At 38.6% G+C, this 17,997-nt stretch overlaps 1 protein-coding gene across 4 annotated transcripts in view; it reads left to right on the top strand.

Annotated features, from left to right (window-relative positions):
• The first annotated feature begins 12,419 nt into the window (after positions 1-12,419).
• Positions 12,420-17,997, top strand: part of LOC116076289 (vomeronasal type-2 receptor 116-like) — a 58,287-nt gene continuing 52,709 nt past the window's right edge. For all 4 annotated transcript variants that reach the window (XM_031349993.1, XM_031349997.1, XM_031349995.1 and 1 more), the window contains exon 1: positions 12,420-12,625. In XM_031349993.1, the coding sequence (XP_031205853.1) occupies positions 12,420-12,625 (206 nt within the window). The remainder of the gene's footprint in view (positions 12,626-17,997) is intronic.

Below are 17,997 nucleotides of genomic sequence, written 5' to 3'. Positions count from 1 at the left end.
AGTACTAAATTGAATAGATAGGGAGAGAATGGGCGACCTTGTCATGTCCCTGATTTTAGTGGGATTGCTTCTAGTTACTCTCCATTTAATTTGATATTGGTTATTGGCTTGCTATATATTGCCTTTATTATGTTTAAGTATGTGCTTTGAATTCCTTAAAGTTCTAGGTAAAGCAATAAGTCAATGAAAGTTTGTTTTGGAGTTTGGTATGGATTAGTAGAGAGACATTGTTTAAATTCGGGTATGTCATGTGATCTCGTGGTTTCTCCGTCTATGTTGATTAAAAGTTTTGCTAGGGAGAGTAGTCTAGGCTGACATCTGTGGTCTCAGATTCTCCAAGACATCTACCCAGGACCTTCTGGCTTTTCGAGTCTCTGTTGAGAACTCAGGTGTAAATTCTGATAGGTTTCTTGGCATATTTTCCCTTGCAGATTTTGATATTCTTTCATTATTCTGTACACTTATTGTTTTGATTATTATGTAGTGGGAGGATTTTTAGTGGTTCATTCTACTTGGTGTTCTGTGAGCTTCTTAAACATTTATAGCCATCTATTTCTTTAGGTTGGGGAAGTATTACTCTATGATTTTGTAGAAGACATTTTCTGGGCCTTTGAACTGGGGATCTTTTCCCTCTTTTATTTATATTATTCTTACGTTTCTTGTTTTCTTAGTATCCCAAATTACCTGAATGTTTTGTGTTAGAAATATTTAGGTTTGCCATTTCTTCTACTGATGTATCAGTTTATTCCTTTGTATCTTCTATGCCTGTGATTCTCCCTTCCATCTATTTATTTTGTTGGTGATACTTGTGCATGTAGTTCCTGTTCTCTTTCCTTAGGTTTTCATTTCCATAGTTGCCTCCATTTGTGTTTTCCTTATTGCCTATTTGCATTTCCAGAGTTTGAACTGTTTCAGCCTTTTACTTCTCCTGTTTGACTACATTTCCCTATACTTTTTGTTGGTTTCTTCTTTAAAGACCTTAATCGTTGTCATAAGATGAGATTTAAGGCCATAATCTTGCTCTTCAGGAGTTTTAGGATGTCAACAGCTTTCTGTAGTAGGAGAGGTGGATTCTGATGATGGCATATGCACTGGCTTATGTTGATTATGAATTTGTGCTTGCCTTTAGTCATCTGTTTGTCTCTGCTGTTGGTTTTTCTGGTATTCCCTAGTAGTAGCAGGGATCAGGTATTGGTTGTCCTGTGTGGCTTTCCATAAGGCAGGCAGAGCTGTGGCCCAGGGAGTAGAGTGCAAATCCATAAACCCAGGTATAGGTGTGGATCACCAAATGGCACACAGAAAGAATGGGACAGACCTCAGGGCTGTTTGGCTTGGTAGGGGGCCAACAGTTGGGGAATTGGGGCTTGGGCATCTCACCTAGTAGTCCTGGCTTGACAGCAGCCCTCCTAAGAAACAGACAGAGCTGTAGCCTAGGGAGTGGAGTACAAATCCTCAATTACAGATAGAGGTGTGGACCAGAAGATGGATCACATAAAGGAAGGGAAAGAATCACATCTTCTGTTCATTCTTGGGTGCCCAGAAGGTGGGGAATTGGTGCACTGGGTATCTCACCTGGTTGTTGCAGGTGTCAGCAGGCCTCCCTGGAGGCAGGCATAACTTTGGGCTTTGGAGTGGAGTGCCAATTGTTCTCTTTTTACCCTGTTAACTTGACACAAGCTATGTGTCCTCTGTCAAGAGAAGCTAAAGTTGAGCAATTATGTTTTTAACAATTCCTATGGCAAATCTTTGATTTTTTTTTAAAAAAATTTTGAGTGAAGAAGGAAGGGAAAACTCACTGTGGTGGTTCCATACCTCTACCGTAGTTCTCTGTAGTATCAGAAACTCCTTTGTTAAGCTATGGAAACCAAGCCAGTATTATGTTTTTCTTCATGTCATTTGCCTCAGTTTTTGCATCTATATTTCTACCACAGTTCCCTCAATGATGTATGTGATATGGAGGCAAATGCAAAGTAAATTCTTTGTTCCTTCTCTTTCTTTCAACTTTTGTAAAAGAAACTAGGCTTCCCATAAACTTAAGATAACTGAAAAAAACTAATGCATACCCAATGGAGGATAGCCACATGCAAATCCAAACTGCACATAATACACAGGAATAAATACCATCAAATTCATAGAACGAACTTAGTTTTAAATTGGGTGGCGTGAATCTCTAAAGGAAAAATCTTTGTCTGCCTGGTCCTTTCTGCTGGGGTAGACTCCTAGCTGGTCTGCTCTTGTGAAGACACCATATCCTGACTCATCCTAGAGGATCCACTGTACTCAAAGCAGTTGGTAAGAACCCCACCCTCCAAAGTCCTAGAGATGCCTGCTAGGAGCCCAGTGGACTCAGGAACCATCACCCACCAAACCACTTGCCCCCCAAATACCACTCCCCTTCAACCCTTTCTACACCTTCTGCCCTTTCTGCCCCTTCTATCCTTGCCCTTTCTGCTGAGGCAGACTCCTAGCTGGTTGACTCCCATGAACAACCATATCCTGGCCCAGTTTAGAGGATCCCCTTCACTCAGAGCAGTTGGACACCACAGCCTGAGGTATCACAGGAGATCTGCTGCACACAGGGCAAATGAGCAAATGATCACCAGCTTGTCTGCTCCCCTGAGGATAGCACAGCTTGAGGGCATCCCAGGAACTCCTCTGTACACAAGGCAATGGGGCAACAGACACCAAAGTCTGAAGAAATCCTAGGGTCTCTGTGGCATGTAGAGCAACTGACCAGACAAACTGAAAGTCTCTCTGGAGTTCTGCTTTGCACAGGGAAACAGAAATCAAAGTACATAGGGCCCCTGTAGAACATCACACAGGACAACAGCTTGACAGCTCCCCTGAAAACCCAACAGTTTGAAGACCTCCCAAAAGATCTACTGCAGCCAGGGCTATCAATCAGTACCTTCATGTCCCTCTGAGAAGCCCCCAGTTGGAAGGCCCCACAGGTGGTCTGCTATAGCCAGGGCCAAAGGACTATCAAGGGATCTGAAGCAACCCAGGGAAAAGAGTAGCAAACACCAGACAGAGTTATTCAGAACAACAAACACCAGGGATAACCTGATGTTGAGAGGTAAGCACAAGACCATAAGCAACAGAAGCCAATATACAGGGGCATCTGTTGTTCCAAAGGCAGGGGGCAAGGGCTGCAGCTCAGCCTGTGGCTCTATCTCTCCCTGGAGGCCAGGGGCCTGCTGCTGACGTCCGGGTCTCTCTCTCTCCCCTGGGACTGACCTGTTGCTGCATGGTGCCTTAATTAAAAAGGAGGCAATGTATGAATGAGCTATTTTATTGTAGGAAGGAGAAATATGTTGGTTAAGTAGAGAGAATGAAAGGAGAGGAAGGAGAGAAAGAAGGAAAGCAGAGGAGGAAAGCAAGAGCTGAGAACAAAGAGAAAGAGAGGGAGAGAGAGGAAGAGGAAGAGAACAAGAGAGAAGAGTAAGAGAGTGAGGAGAGGGAAAACCACCCCTTTTATTGTATGAGATATGGCATGTCTGGCTTGTGGTCAGATGACTATGTGTAAGGTCCAGCTTGAATGCTGGGAGTTTGAGGCAATGTCTGCCTGATAGAGCACACATTTCCAGCAGGGGAAGCTGTGAGGGGTTTGGGCTGAAATCTGAGCCATAGGTTTCAGGAACTTATCACCAAACTCCTACCATCCATTGTGAAGAAATTACTTTGCTCACTGGGTCTCCAGGGTTCTGAGGTGGCCGCTCTACTGGACTCTGGCTTTCAGAACTGCCCACTGCCCCACAGGCATTATTAGAACCCAGTTCTACCATTACAGCAATTCTTGAATACACCAACACACCTGAAAATCAGGAAGCTGACCTAAAATCCTATCTCATGAAGATAAGGTGTATATCAATAATTCACTGGAAGAAACCTAGGAAAACACAAGTAAACAGGTAGACACCCCTAAAGAGGAAATGAATAAATCCCTTCAAGAATACAGAAAACACAATAAAAAAGGTGAAAGAATTGAGTAAGGCAGTCCAAGACCTAAAAGTGGAAGTAGAAACAATGGAGGCAAATCTGGAAATGGAAGACCTAGGAAAGAGGTCAGGAATTACAGATAGAAGTATCACCAATAGAATAGAAGAGATTGAAAAGAGAATCTCAGGTGTAGAAGAGATTGACACAACTGTCAAAGAAAATTCAAAACATAACAAACTCCCAACCCAAAGTGTCCAAGAAATTCAAAACACAATGAAAAGACCAAATCTAAGAATAATAGGAATAGAGAAGAACAAAGATTCCCAGCTCAAAGGACCTGAAAATGTCTTCAACAAAATTGTAGAAGAAAATGTCCCCAACTTGAAGAGAGAGATGGGCATAAATGTACAAGAAGCTTATGGAACATGAATTAAATGGGACCAGAAAAGAAAATCCTCTTGTCACATAATAATCAAAACACTAAATGCACAGAACAAAGAAAGAATATTAAAAGCTGCAAAAGAATAGGGCTGAATAGCATACAAAGGTAGATCTATCAGAATTATACCAGACTTATCAACAGAGACATTGAAAGCCAGAAGAATCTGGACAGAAGTTATACAGACGCTAAAAGAACACAAATGCAAGCCTTGTCTACTATACCCAGTGAAACTCTCAATCAACATGGATGGAGAAACCAAAATATTCCAGGACAAAACCAAATTCAAACAGTACCTCTCTACCAATTCAGCCCTACAAAGGATCATAGAAGGAAAATTCCAACACAAGACGGTACCTACACCGAAGATAAGACAAAGTATTAAGCATCTCACAACAAAGTCAAAAGCGAAAAACCAGAAGCACACAAAGACACCTACAAAAACAAATATATCAGGGACTAACAGTCATCTGACTTTAATATTTGTTAATAGTAATGGATTCAACTCACCTATAAAAAGGCATAAGCTAATAGACTGGATATGCAAACAAGATCCAACATTTTTCTGCATGAAACAATCACACCTGAATAACATAGACAGACACTATCTCAGAGTAAAAGAATGAAAAAAAAAAAGACTTCCAAGCAAATGGTCCTAGGAAACATGCTGGAGTTGCCATCCTAATATCCAATAAAATACACATTTAAGCCAAATTATCAAGCATAATGAGGAAGGATACTTCATATTCATCAAAGGGAAAATCTACCAAGAGAAAGTCTCAATTCTGAACATCTATGTCCCATATTCAAGAGCATCGATATTCATAAAAGAAACTTTACTGAAGCTAAAAACACACATTGAAGCCCACACAATAATAGTGGGAGATGTCAACACCTCACTATCATCAATGAACAGGTCATTGAAACAGAAACTAAACAGAGACACAGTGAAACTAATACAGGTTATGAATCAAATGGATTTAACAGATACTAAAGGACATTTCACCCTAAAGCAAAACAATACACCTTCTTCTCAGCACTTCAGGGTACCTTCTCCAAAATTGACCATATAATTGGTCAAAAAACAGCACTCAACAGATACAAGAAGATTTGAATAATAACATGCATCCTATCAGATCAACATGGCCTATGGCTGATCTTCAATAACAGCAAAACAACAGAAACCCCACAAACACAAGGAAGCTGAACACCTCTCTACTCAATGATAACTGGGTCATGGAAGAAATAAGTAAAGAAATTAAAGACTTCCTGGAATTTAATGAAAATGCTGACACATCATACCCAAACTTATGGGACACAATGAAAGCAATGCTAAGAGGAAAATTCATAGCACTAAGTGCTTTGGTAAAGAAACTGGAGAGATCTTATACTAACAATTTAACAGCACACCTGAGAGCTCTAGAACAAAAAACAACAACAAACTTACCCCAGAAGAACAGAAACTGGAGAGATCTTACACTAACAACTTGACAGCACACCTGAGAGCCTTAGAACAACAACAACAAAAAAAGGGAGACATGACAATAGAAATGGAGGAAATTCAAACAATAATCAGATTCTAATATAAACTCCTAAACTCAATAAGCCTGGTAAATCTAGATGAAATGGATGGGTTTCTACATAGATACCACATACCAAAGTTAAATCTAGATAAGGTAAACTATCTAAGTAGTCCCATATCTAACAAGGAAATAGAATAAGTCATTAAAAACCTCCCAACAACAACAGCAAAAAGCCTAGGGACAGATGGATTTAGTGCAGAATTCTAACAGACCTTCAAAGAAGACCTGATACTAATATTCCTCAAACTATTCCATAATGTAGAAACAGAAGCAATACTTCCTAACTTGTTCTATGAAGCCACAATTACTCTGATACCTAAACCACACAACGACCCAATCAAAAAGGAGAACTTTTGAACAAGGCCAATCTCGCTTATGAATATCAATGAAAAAATCTTCAATAAAATTCTCTCAAACCAAATCCAAGGACAAATCAAAACAATCACTCATCATGATCAAGAAGGCTTCAAAGAAGGGATGCAAAGTTGGTTCAGTATATGAAAATCCATTAATTTAATAGACTATATAAACAAACTCAAAGAAAAAATTATATAATCATCTCATTAGATGCTGAAAAAAGCACTTGACAAAATACAACACCCCTTCATGTTAAAAGTATTAGAGAGATCAGAAACTCAAGGCCCATACCTAAACATAATAAAATCAATTTACTGCAAACCACCAGTCAATATCAAATTAAACTGAGAGATACTTGAAGCAATCCCACTAAAATCAGGGACAAGAAAAAAAATGCCTACTCCCTTCATATCTATTCAATGTAGTTCTCAAAGTATTAAGAAGAACAATAAGACAATAAAAAGAGATCAAGAGGATAGATGTTGGCAATGACGAAATAAAGATATCACTATTTGCAGATTATATGATAGTACACATAAACAACCCCAGAAATTCTACCAGAGAACTCCTAAACCTCATAACCAACTTCAGCAAAGTGGGAGGATATAAAATTAACTCAAATAATTCAATAACCTGCCTTTATACAAAGGATAACAGACTGAAAAAGAAATTAGGGAAGCAGTTCCCTTCACAATAGCCACAAATATTAGAGAAATTCTCAAATTCATCTGGAAAGGCAAAAAAGCCACAATAACAAAAACAGTTCTTAACAATAAAAGAACTTCTAAGGGAATCACCATCCCTGACCTCAAGCTTTACTACAGAGCAATAGTGATAAAAACTGCATGGCATTGGTACAGGCACAGACATGTTGATCAATAAAATAGAATTGAAGACCTAGAAGTAAAACCACACACTTATAAACACTTGATCTTTGACATAGACCCTAATATTCCACCTTACACCAATCAGAATGGCTAAGATAAAAACCTCAGGTAACAACACATGTTGACAAGGATATGGAGAAAGTGGAATACTCCTCCATTGCTGGTGGAATTGCAAACAGGTACAGCCACTCTGGAAATCAATCTGGAGGTTCCCCAGAAAATAGTAAGTAGATATACCTGAAGACCCAGCAATATCATCTTAGAAATATACCCAAAAGATGCCCCACCATGAGGCAGGGGCACATGTTCAAGTTTGTTCATAGTAACCTTACTTGTGATAGTCAGGAGCTGGATTCAAACAAGATGTCCCACAGCAGAAAAATGGATACAAAAAATGTGGTTCATTTACACAATGAAATACTCCTCAGCTATTAAGAATGAGGACTTCATTAGTGTTGCAGGCAAATAGGTGGAACTAGAAAATATCATCCCGAGTGAAGTAACCTAATCCTAAAAGGACATGCATGGTATGTACTCACTAATAAGTGAATATTAGCCAAATAAAAAAAGAAAGAATAGTACAGAATATCCAAGATAGTCTACAGAATTAAAAAAGGTCATCAAGCTGAAGGGCCCAAGTGAGGACTCTTCATTCTCACCTGTGAGGGAGAAGAAACAATCAGAAGTGGGAAGGGAGTGAGGGACCTGGGAGGGAAAGTGAATGGGGGTTGGGTGGCAGGCGAAAACCTAATCTGGCATTGGGTAATGGTAAAAGAATGAAGCTCTGAGGGCCAGCAGAAGGAATGGAAAGAGGCAACCTCAGGAGGTAGGAGATTGGGGGGACCCTCCAGAATGTACCAGAGACCCGGGAAGTGAGAGACTCTCAGGACTCAAAGGGAGGGACCTTAGATGAAATACCCAACAGTAGGGAGAGGGAACTTACAGAGCCAACCTTCAACAGGAAGACAGGGAATCAAGTGAGGAAAGGGTTTGCCATCCCACAGTCAAAAATCTGACCCATATTTGTTCCTGCCTGAAAAAAAAAACTGCAGGGATGGAAGTGGAGAGGAGCTTGAGAAAAAGTAGGTCGAGTGACAGGCCCAAAGTGGGATCCAGCTCAATGGAGCAGTCCCAGGGCCTGACACTATTACTGAGTGTGTGGAGCACTCACAAAAAGGGACCTAGCATGACTGTATTCCTGAAGACACAATAAGCAGCTGAAAGAGTCAGATGTGGATATTTGCACCCAACCAATGGAGAGAAACTTCTGACACCTGTGGTAGAATTAGGGAAGGCTGGAAAAAGCTGAAGAGGAGGGTGACCCTGTAAGAGGACCAGCAATCTCAATTAACCTCAACCCCCAAGATCTTTCAAACACTGGAACACCAACCAGGCAGCATATACCAGCTGATATGAGGTCCCCAACAAATATACAGCAGAGGACAGCCAGGTTTGGATTAATTCAGAGAAGATGCACCTAACTTTCAAGAGACTGAAGGCCCCAGGGAGTTTAGATGTCTGGTTTGGTGCGGAATGTGGGGTGTGGGTTTGGGACATCTTCGTGGAGACAGTATTGTGGGGAAGAGTTACGGGATGTGGAACAGTCAGAGGGTGGACTGGAAGGGGGAATAAAATCTGGAGTATAAATAAATAAATAAATAAATAAATAAATAAATGACAAAAAATTCAGTTTAGAAAGAATGGACCCCCATAAATAAAAAGAAAAAGTTAAATTTCCACAAAAATATTTGAAAATACATCTAAAATATGGAGATAGTCAGGTACAAAATGCAAATTTGTGCCACACAGGAATATGTATACAGAGTAGCTATTTTTTTTTTGTGGTAGTGGGGGGTTGGTTTCGAAACAGGGTTTCTCTGTATAGCCCTGGCTGTCCTGGAACTTACTCTGTAGACCAGGCTGTCCTCAAACTCAGAAATTCACCTGCCTCTGCTTCCCAAGTGCTGGGATTAAAGGCGTGCACCACCACTGCCCAGCTCAGAGTAGCTATTAAGCTAAATGAAGTCAGCTAAATGAAGTCTTTACCTTCTATTTAACTATCTTGTGAGTATATAAATTTTCATTCTCCATCTTTTCTGTTTCAGCTATGTACGAATATTCATTGGATTTATTTCTAACTTCAATCTAAACCTACCTGTAAGTGAAAGTCCTCATGTAGAAAACCTGCATATTTAGAGTTTGTTTTGTTACATGTTAATGCACTGCTCTGCTGTGGCTTGAAATTCACATGGTCACTGTCTTATAGCAGCACACCACCAATGACAGCTCCTTAAAGTATGTCCTATGAACAAACAGCCAGTGATCCTCTTATTGACACGAGTAATTGGGACAACTTGCTCTCTTTTCTCCCACTTTTGTATCATCAATAGTTCTAGACAAATGAGTACATCCATCAGCTATGTGTAGGTTCACAGTTGATGAAGTTAATCTAGTGAAGTACTGTCAAAACATAATGATACCACACACAAAGAAAATGTTGCTCAAACCAACTTGGCGTTAAGACATATGATTCTTGATAGAATTAAAATGATTTCAAGATCAATATATCTGTTCATGTGAAATATTTTAGATACAAGGATAAGTTAGTCTACTTCACTATCAAAGAAACATAAAGAGCTTTTAAAATAATTCCACAGAATATATAGTAAAGCACATTGTTTACTGTTTTGTGTAAGTATGTGTGTGTGTGTATTCTGGTGACAATAATCTAATTAAAGGAGTCATTGTGGATTCAGTTTTCAGTTCAAACAAATTGATGCTGGACATTTTGGTGAGGAATGAATAGGATCACATTGTATCTATAGCTGGGAATCAACAAATTAATGCTGGTGTTCAGCCAACATTCTTCTAGTTATGTGATAGAGACCCAAGCCTGTTGGGAGTCAGACCTATCCAATATTTTCTCTGAGACAGTGTACATTAGACAGAGGAACAGTTGTTAATTGTGTGCCCTTGTTCAGGAGTGAAGACGTCAAGATGAGTCTGGGGCTGAAGTCAGTGCTTTCAAGGAGTCAGTGCTGTAGTTTATGGAAACCCTATACTTCCTACTGTATGGGGCTATGGTTGTTAGTCCCAAAGCCACTATGTTCCTAGTCTGTAATGTTCTTGAGAAATCCTGTGTTTTTATGGTGGAATATTGTTGAATTAACTACTATTGACTTAGACTCGTTGTATAATTTTTGTAAAATTTGACATATTTCTCCTTTAAAGCAATATGTAAAATGCTACACTTCAAAATAAGTTTATTTGACATAATAGCCAGAGTATGCAAGACTCCTCGAGACCATATGTCCTATTCACTTAATCTCTGATTCCTTGAATCTTCCTTCTCAGGACTGTGTCATTGAAGAATAAACATCTCAGGGAATGGTCCCAGCCATATTTGCAAGAATCATTATTTCTGATCAAATCCTTGATTGCTATGCTTTCACTTATTACTTCAAGAAACAGAATGTCTGCTTTGCTTACTTGTCCCTTTCATTTACTATGTGACTCAAATAATTAAGGATAAAGGCAGAAAACAAATTAAGTATAAATTAAATTAGTGTGTTCCGAACTACATGAGACTTAGTCTCTTAATCCATGGGAAAAATAAATTCAAGGTAAATATATGACCTGCAGGTTGGAAATAAATTTAATATGTTGTATTGTTCTTATTCCATGTACATGTGAAGTTAATGGCATCCCTGATGTCTGTCAACAGCTTAGAAGAACATCTCAGAGCTGCTGCTGCAGTAGGAAAGTGTCTTCACAACAAGGACACAGTGATAAGACAGCCTCCAAAATGAGAACAAAATGTTTGTCTCATCTTCATTTTACAAGGGATTAACATCTGGAATACATAAAGAAAGAAAGATCTTAAACAGCCAGATGCTCTATTCACCTAATCAGTAAGCTTGCAAAAGTACTGAGATGATATGAAAAATAACAAGCACGTAGTTCAAAGTTTTTTTTTAAAAAAAGTTCAAACTTATACTGACAGAGAAAACACAACTTACATCCAGATGTGATTCCATACCAACAAGCTAAGGACAGAAAACATCCAGAAAATGAATGGAATGAAATAATTCGACATTAATAGGGACAGAATCCTCTTCAAGTGGAAATCCAATCTACCCACTGTGGCTATTATGGAAATTAGTATAAGATTGGATCAAAAATTACAATTCAAATTAAGTGGTCTCTCTTTATCACTCTAGGGAATTTACCCAACCTATGTAACCCAACATCCTACAGTTTCATCTACATTTATGGTCATATAATCGAGGATAGTCAAGATATGAAAATCACACAAATTATATAATAAGATAGATGAAAAACAAGTAGAAAATATATATTCTACCAAAGCAATTGTGAGATTAACTCATTTAATGTAAAGTTTGAATATATTTTCTCTGACATCTATAATGATCCACGAAAGAAGCCAATTCACACTCTATTCAGAGTGTTTTCTACATGCTAACCAAACAAAGGTTCTTTTTATAGGCAAAGTTTTTTAAAAAGTAGGGATTGAATATGGAAATTAGATATGACACCTAGCTATTACCCAGCAATAGAAACAAGTCTGGAGGAGATCTCAGTTCTGGATAAAAAAAAATATTTCATTAGAAGACAATAAACATAGGAACTGAGTGACAGACAGAAAGACCATGTTTTCTGAACTCACTTTGATTGTGAATATTTGCATCAGTATGGGTACTGGACTAGGTGAATGTTGAGTCCCTATAAGTCATAAATTTTCTGGAAATTTCATGGTGACCTTCTCACCTCTCATCTTATTGTGGAAGCTCTAATAAAATCTGCTAGAATCATTGACAATGACATTCACGCAAATGGATGTTGACACAGGCTTGGGACAAAAGTTGCTCAAGAGACTATTATCCTTGGGGAATTCATGCCACGGATATGAAAGAAATCATGGCACCAGGGACTGGAATACATGGCCCTCAAAACATGTTTTCTTACCGCTGTTGAAAAATGTTGCAGACTTTAGATCCAGATCCTGAGGCCAGAATATTTCAGATGTATCTAGGGAACATGGCACAACATTTGCATAAGGGAACTAGGGGATATAAATGTACCCCCTTCATCCAGTCACTTACACTCATAAAAAGGCACATAGGTGTCTGTGTGTTATGTTTGTCTGCATGAGAAATTGTTTTCACCTCTGCTCAGTCTTAGACACTGGAAGACATGAGGAAGCAGTGTGCTCTCCTTAGTTCCTTATTGCTTCTGAAGTTTTCTCTCGTCTTGTGCAGTTTGACAGAAACCAGCTGCTTTTGGAGAATCAAGCACAATGAAGATGATGATGGAGATATGTGGACTGACTGTGACTTTATGCTTTTCACATTACAGGGACCTATAGAGGAAGATTTTTATAACATTCTCATTGATTTTAGGTAAATCTTTAGCTTCTCTATTTCCTGCCTAAATGTCATGAATAAGAAAACTGTCATGATTTTCCTTCTGTAACTTTATAAACTACATAAAAATTTCTCCTCTTAAAATCATTATTTTAATATTTTCAAATGCATTCTTTGGAGCATGTATTTCTTATATTAGACCTCCAGTTCACTGAGATGTAAGGTAAGAGAGACTGATCTTAGTTTCATGTCTCTTCATGGATCTCCTTATGTTGACTGTTGTCACGGCACAGTGTCTGATGATTGGACATGAAAAGAGAATCCACACTGCTGGCATGAGATTAGTGTAGAGAGGCTGCATCACAGGATCTTCATGTTTTGCCAAAGATCCCTGATTGAATTTTTATATACACTATCATTTGCATATAGAGATACTTTGACTTCTTTCTTTTCATTATTTATTTCCTTGATTGATTTGTTGTCTTATTGCTCTAGCTAAAACTCCAAGTACTATACTGCATAAATATGATGAAAGAGAGAAGCCTTGTCTTGTTCCTGATTTTACTGGAATTGCTTTGTGATTCTCACCTCTTAACATGATGTTGGCTATAGGCTGAGTCTAATTTGCCTTTATTATCTTTAAGTGTGCCTCTTGTTTCCATAATTGCTCTAAAATATTCTCAAAAAGGTGTTAAATATTGTAAAATACTTTTTAGCATGAGCTGATTTTTTTTTTAGTTTATATTGTGAATTGAATTGACTATAGTCTATTTTGCTGATATCTGATACAACCTTTTTGTTTCATTGATTTTTAAAAAATTATTCTCTTTCTTTCTACTTTATTGATTTTCGCTCCCTGTTTCACTATTTTCTGCAATGAACTTGGGTATGCTTCTTTTGTTCTAGAGCTTACAGGTATGCTGTTCAATTCCAAGTATGAGATCTCTCTATTTTATTTAAGCCCTTAGTATTATGCAATTTCCACTTAGTAATGCTTTCATAGTGTCCTAAAATTTTTCATATGTTGTAACTTCATTTAAATTCTAGGATGTCAGGGGGTAATTCTAGGATGTCTTTAATTTGATTCTTATTTCTGTCTTGTTGCAGTAGTCAATTAGTTGATAGTTGTTCAATTTTTATGAGTCTGTAAATTTTCTGTTGTTGTTAAAACCTAGCTTTAAACCATGGTGGTCTCATAAGATGAAAAGAGTACTTACATTTTCTCATATCTGTTAAGACTTACATTCAGATTATGTGGCCAACTTGGAGAAAAGTTCCATGAGATGAGGAGGTATAGGTTTTGTTGTTTTGTTGAAATGTTCTATGATTATTTATTAGATCCTTTTGGATTATAATACCTGTTATCTCCAGTGTATTTCTGTTAAGTTTTTGTCTATATGCAGTGTCTGTTGATGAGAGTGGTGTTTTGAAATCTCCTACTCTTAATGTGTGAGTGTTGATGTGTGATTTTTATATTTAGTGATGTTTCTATTTTACAAAGAGTGTTGACCATACTTTTGGGCATAGATGTTAAGCTGACATGTCATTTTGGTAGATTTTTCCTATGATGGGTATGAACTGTCTTCCCTGTCTCTTATGCTAAGTTTTGGGTTGAAGCCTGTTATTGTAGACTTTAGAATGGCCATACCAATGTGCAATTATGTTCATTTATGTGGTATTTTGTATCTCAATTATTTCCTTTGAGGTAATGTCGATCTCTTTATTGTTGAGGTTTACTTGTACGCAGTAGTAACATCTACTCGGTTAGCCTGTGTCTTTCTTATTGGGAAATAGAATCCATTGATATAGAAAAATATCAGTAAATGATGATTGTGAATTCATGTTATTTTGCTGTTGGTGTAGAGTAGTGTATGTGCATGTTTCTGTTCTTTTGATTTTGCTGGCATGAGATTGATTATTTTTCTGTTTTCATTGGTGTAGTTTCATTTTGTTCAAATTCTTCTTCATATACCTTCTATATGGATAGATGTTATTTATATTTGAGTGCCATGGAATATCTTGTGATTTCCATATATGCCTATTGAAACATTTTCAGGGTCTTGGGTGGCATCTGTGATCTCTTAGAGTCTGCAGCACATTTGTCCAGACCCTTCTGGCTTATAGCATTTAAATTGAGAAATTTGGGGTAAGCCTAAAAAGTCTTCTGCTTTATGTCACTTGTCATTTTTCCCTTGCAGATTTTAATATTTTTCTTTGTTAAATATGTTTAGTGTCTTGATAGCTATGTGGTAAGATGTCTTTCTTTTATGTTCTGATATATTCAGTCTTTTGAACTCCTTTAAGTTATGATAATTTTCTTCTATGACATTGTTGAAAACTATTTTCGGGTCTTGAATCTGACATTCTCTCTTAATTCTACTTCTATTATTCTTAACTTGGTATTTTTATTATGTTCCAGATTTTCTGGATGTTTTGTGTTATAAAATTTTGCATTTAACATTTTATTTGACTTATGTATCTATTTCTTTTAATGTACTCAATTCTTGAGATGCTCTCTTTCATCTCTTGTATTCTTTTGAAGATGCTGTGTTTTTGGTAATGTTGTTTATTTAACTAAAATTTCTTGTATCACAATGTCCTGTTTATGTGTGGTATATTGTTTCTATGTCTATTATCTGGTCTTGAATATTTTTATTAATTTCCTTCAGCTGTTTGGTTGTTGTTGTTGTGCTTGTTTGTTTTGCTTTCTTTAATTTCTTTAATTAATTTAATTTATTTTACTTCTTTCTTTCAATATTTGTCTTTTTCTTATTTTCTTTAAGATATTATTAAATTTCCATTTATGGATCTTCAACATTTTCTTTTTTATTCTGTAACCCTTTTTACATTCGTCTTCATGTCCTTCCCAGTCTGCCCTATAACTGGTCCCCATCTCATACATCCTACCCACCCCCAATCTCCAAATGGATGTCCCCACTCTTCTAACCCAACCTTACCAGATCTTTTTACTTCCTAGTGCCTCAATTCTCTCAAGGTTTATTTGCATATTCTGTCACTGAGGCCAGACCAGGCAGTCATCTGCAGTATAGGTGTTGGGGGCCTCATATCAGCTGGTGTATGCTGCCTGGTTGGTGGCTTGGTGTCTGAGAGATTTTGGGTATCCAGATCATTTGAGACTTTTGGTCTTCCCATGAGGCTTCCTTCTTCCTCATTTTTCCCAGTTTTTCTCCAATTCAACCACAGGGACCCTGGCTTCCATCTGTTGGTTAGTATCTGCATCTGACTCAGTTGCTTGCTGGACCTCTCTGAGGACGGCCATGCAAGGCTTCTATCTGCAAGCACACCACAGCATCACTAACAGTGTCAGGCCCGGTGGCCTACACTTGAGCTGGATCAAAATTTGGTCCTGTCACTAGACCTCCTTTCTCTCATGTTCTCCTCCATTTTTGTCCTTGCATTTCCTTCCAAGAGGAACAATTCTGTCAGAGTTTTGACTGTGGGATGGCAACCCTATCCTTCCTCTTGATGTCTTGTTCATCCACTGGAGATAGACTCTACAAGTTGCCCATCCTCACTGTAGAGCATTTCATCCAAGGTTTCTCCCTTTGAGTCCTGAGAGCCTTAGGTACATTCTAGAGGGTCCTCCCACCTCCTAACTCCCTAGGTTGCCCATTTCCATCCATTCTTTCAGCTTGTCTTCAAGGCTTCAGTCATGTTTCTGCCCTAATACCTGATCATGTTCCCCCTTCCCCTCCCAATCCTCACTCCCACCTACATCCCTCCCTCTCTCTGCCTCCCATGATTGCATTCTTCTCCTTTCCAAGTGGAATTGAAATATCCTCACTTGGGTGTTTGGGCTTATTAATCTTGAGTTCTGTGGATTATATCCTGGGTAATCTGTGCATTTTGGGATAATATCCACTTATTAGTAATTATGTATAATTACGTACTTTTGTGTTCGAGTTACCTTACTCAGGCTGATATTTTCTAATTCCATCTATTTACCTGCAAAACTCATGATGTCCACATTCTTAATAGCTGAGTAGTATTCCATTGTGTAAATGAACCATTATTTCTATATCCATTCTTCTCTTGTGAGACATCTGTGTTGTTTCAAACTCTGGATATCACAAACAAGTTGACTATTGACATAATGGAATATATGCCTCTGTGGCATGGTGGGAGCCATCTTTTGGCCATAAGTCCAAGAGTGGATTAGCTGGATCTTCAGGTCGATTAATTTCCAATTTTCTGAGGAACCTCCAGATTGAATTCCAGAATGGTTGTACTAGTTAGTAATTCCACCATCAATGGAGGACTGTTCCTCTTTTTCCACATTTTTGTCAGCCTGTGTTGTCACCTGAGGTTTTGATCTTAGCCATTCTGATTGGTGTAAGGTGGAATTTCAGGGTTGTTTCAATTTGTATTTCCCTGATCACTAAAGACTTTGAACATTTCTTTAAGTGTTTCTCAGGCATTTGAGATTCATCTGTTGTGAATTCTCTCTTTAGCTCTTTTCTTAAAAGATTAATTTATTTTTTACACTTCATATTTTATTTGCCCCCATGCTATCTACCCTCCCACTGTTCCATATCCCAAACCTCCTCCCTACCCCTCCTGTCTCCATGTGAATGTCCCCACCCCAACCCCACCTGACCTCTTGTTTCTCTGAGTCCTCCAGTCTCTTGAGGGTTAGGTACATCATCTCTGAATGAACACAGACCTGGAAGTCCTCTACTGTATTTATATTGTGAGCCTCATATCAGATGGTGTATGGTGTCTGTTTGGTGGCACAGTGTTTGAGAGATCTCATGGGTCTAGATTAATTGAGCATGCTGGGCCCCCTATAGGTACCTTTTTGTGAGTGCTCAATAGCCTCACTAATATTGTCAGGCCTTGGGACCTCCCCTTGAGCTGGTTCCCACTTTGGGCCTGTTGCTGGAGTGCCTTTTCTTCAAGCTCCACTCCATTTCCATCCCTGTAATTCTTTCAGAATTCTTTCAGACAGGAATAATTATGGGTCAGAGTTGTGACTATGAGATGGCAACCCCATCCCTCACTTGATGCCCTGTCATCCTGCTGGTGGTGGGCTCTACAAATTCTTTCTTTCTGCTGTAAGGCATTTCATTTAAGGTCCCTTCCCTTTGAGTCCTGAGAGTCTCTCACTTCCCAGGTCTCTGGTACATTCTGGATGGTTCCCTCCAACCTCCCATTTCCTGAGGTTGCCTGTTTATATTCTTCCTGCTGGACCTCATGGCTTCAGTCCTTTTCCCTCAAACAATACCAGAATGGTTTCCCCACTTTCCCCCTGAATCCCCTACGTCTGTCCAGTTTCCTTCCCAGGTCACTGGGTCCCTCCCTACTTGTGATTGCTTTCTTCTCCCTCCCAAGTGGGACTGAGGCGCCCTCACTTGGACACTTCAGGTTATTGACCTTATTGAGTTCTA

This window comes from Mastomys coucha, unplaced genomic scaffold (assembly GCF_008632895.1).
Source record: "Mastomys coucha isolate ucsf_1 unplaced genomic scaffold, UCSF_Mcou_1 pScaffold4, whole genome shotgun sequence".
Classification (NCBI taxonomy): domain Eukaryota; kingdom Metazoa; phylum Chordata; class Mammalia; order Rodentia; family Muridae; genus Mastomys; species Mastomys coucha.
Note: the sequence above shows the minus strand (reverse complement) of the source record. Positions and strands in the feature narration are given on the sequence as shown.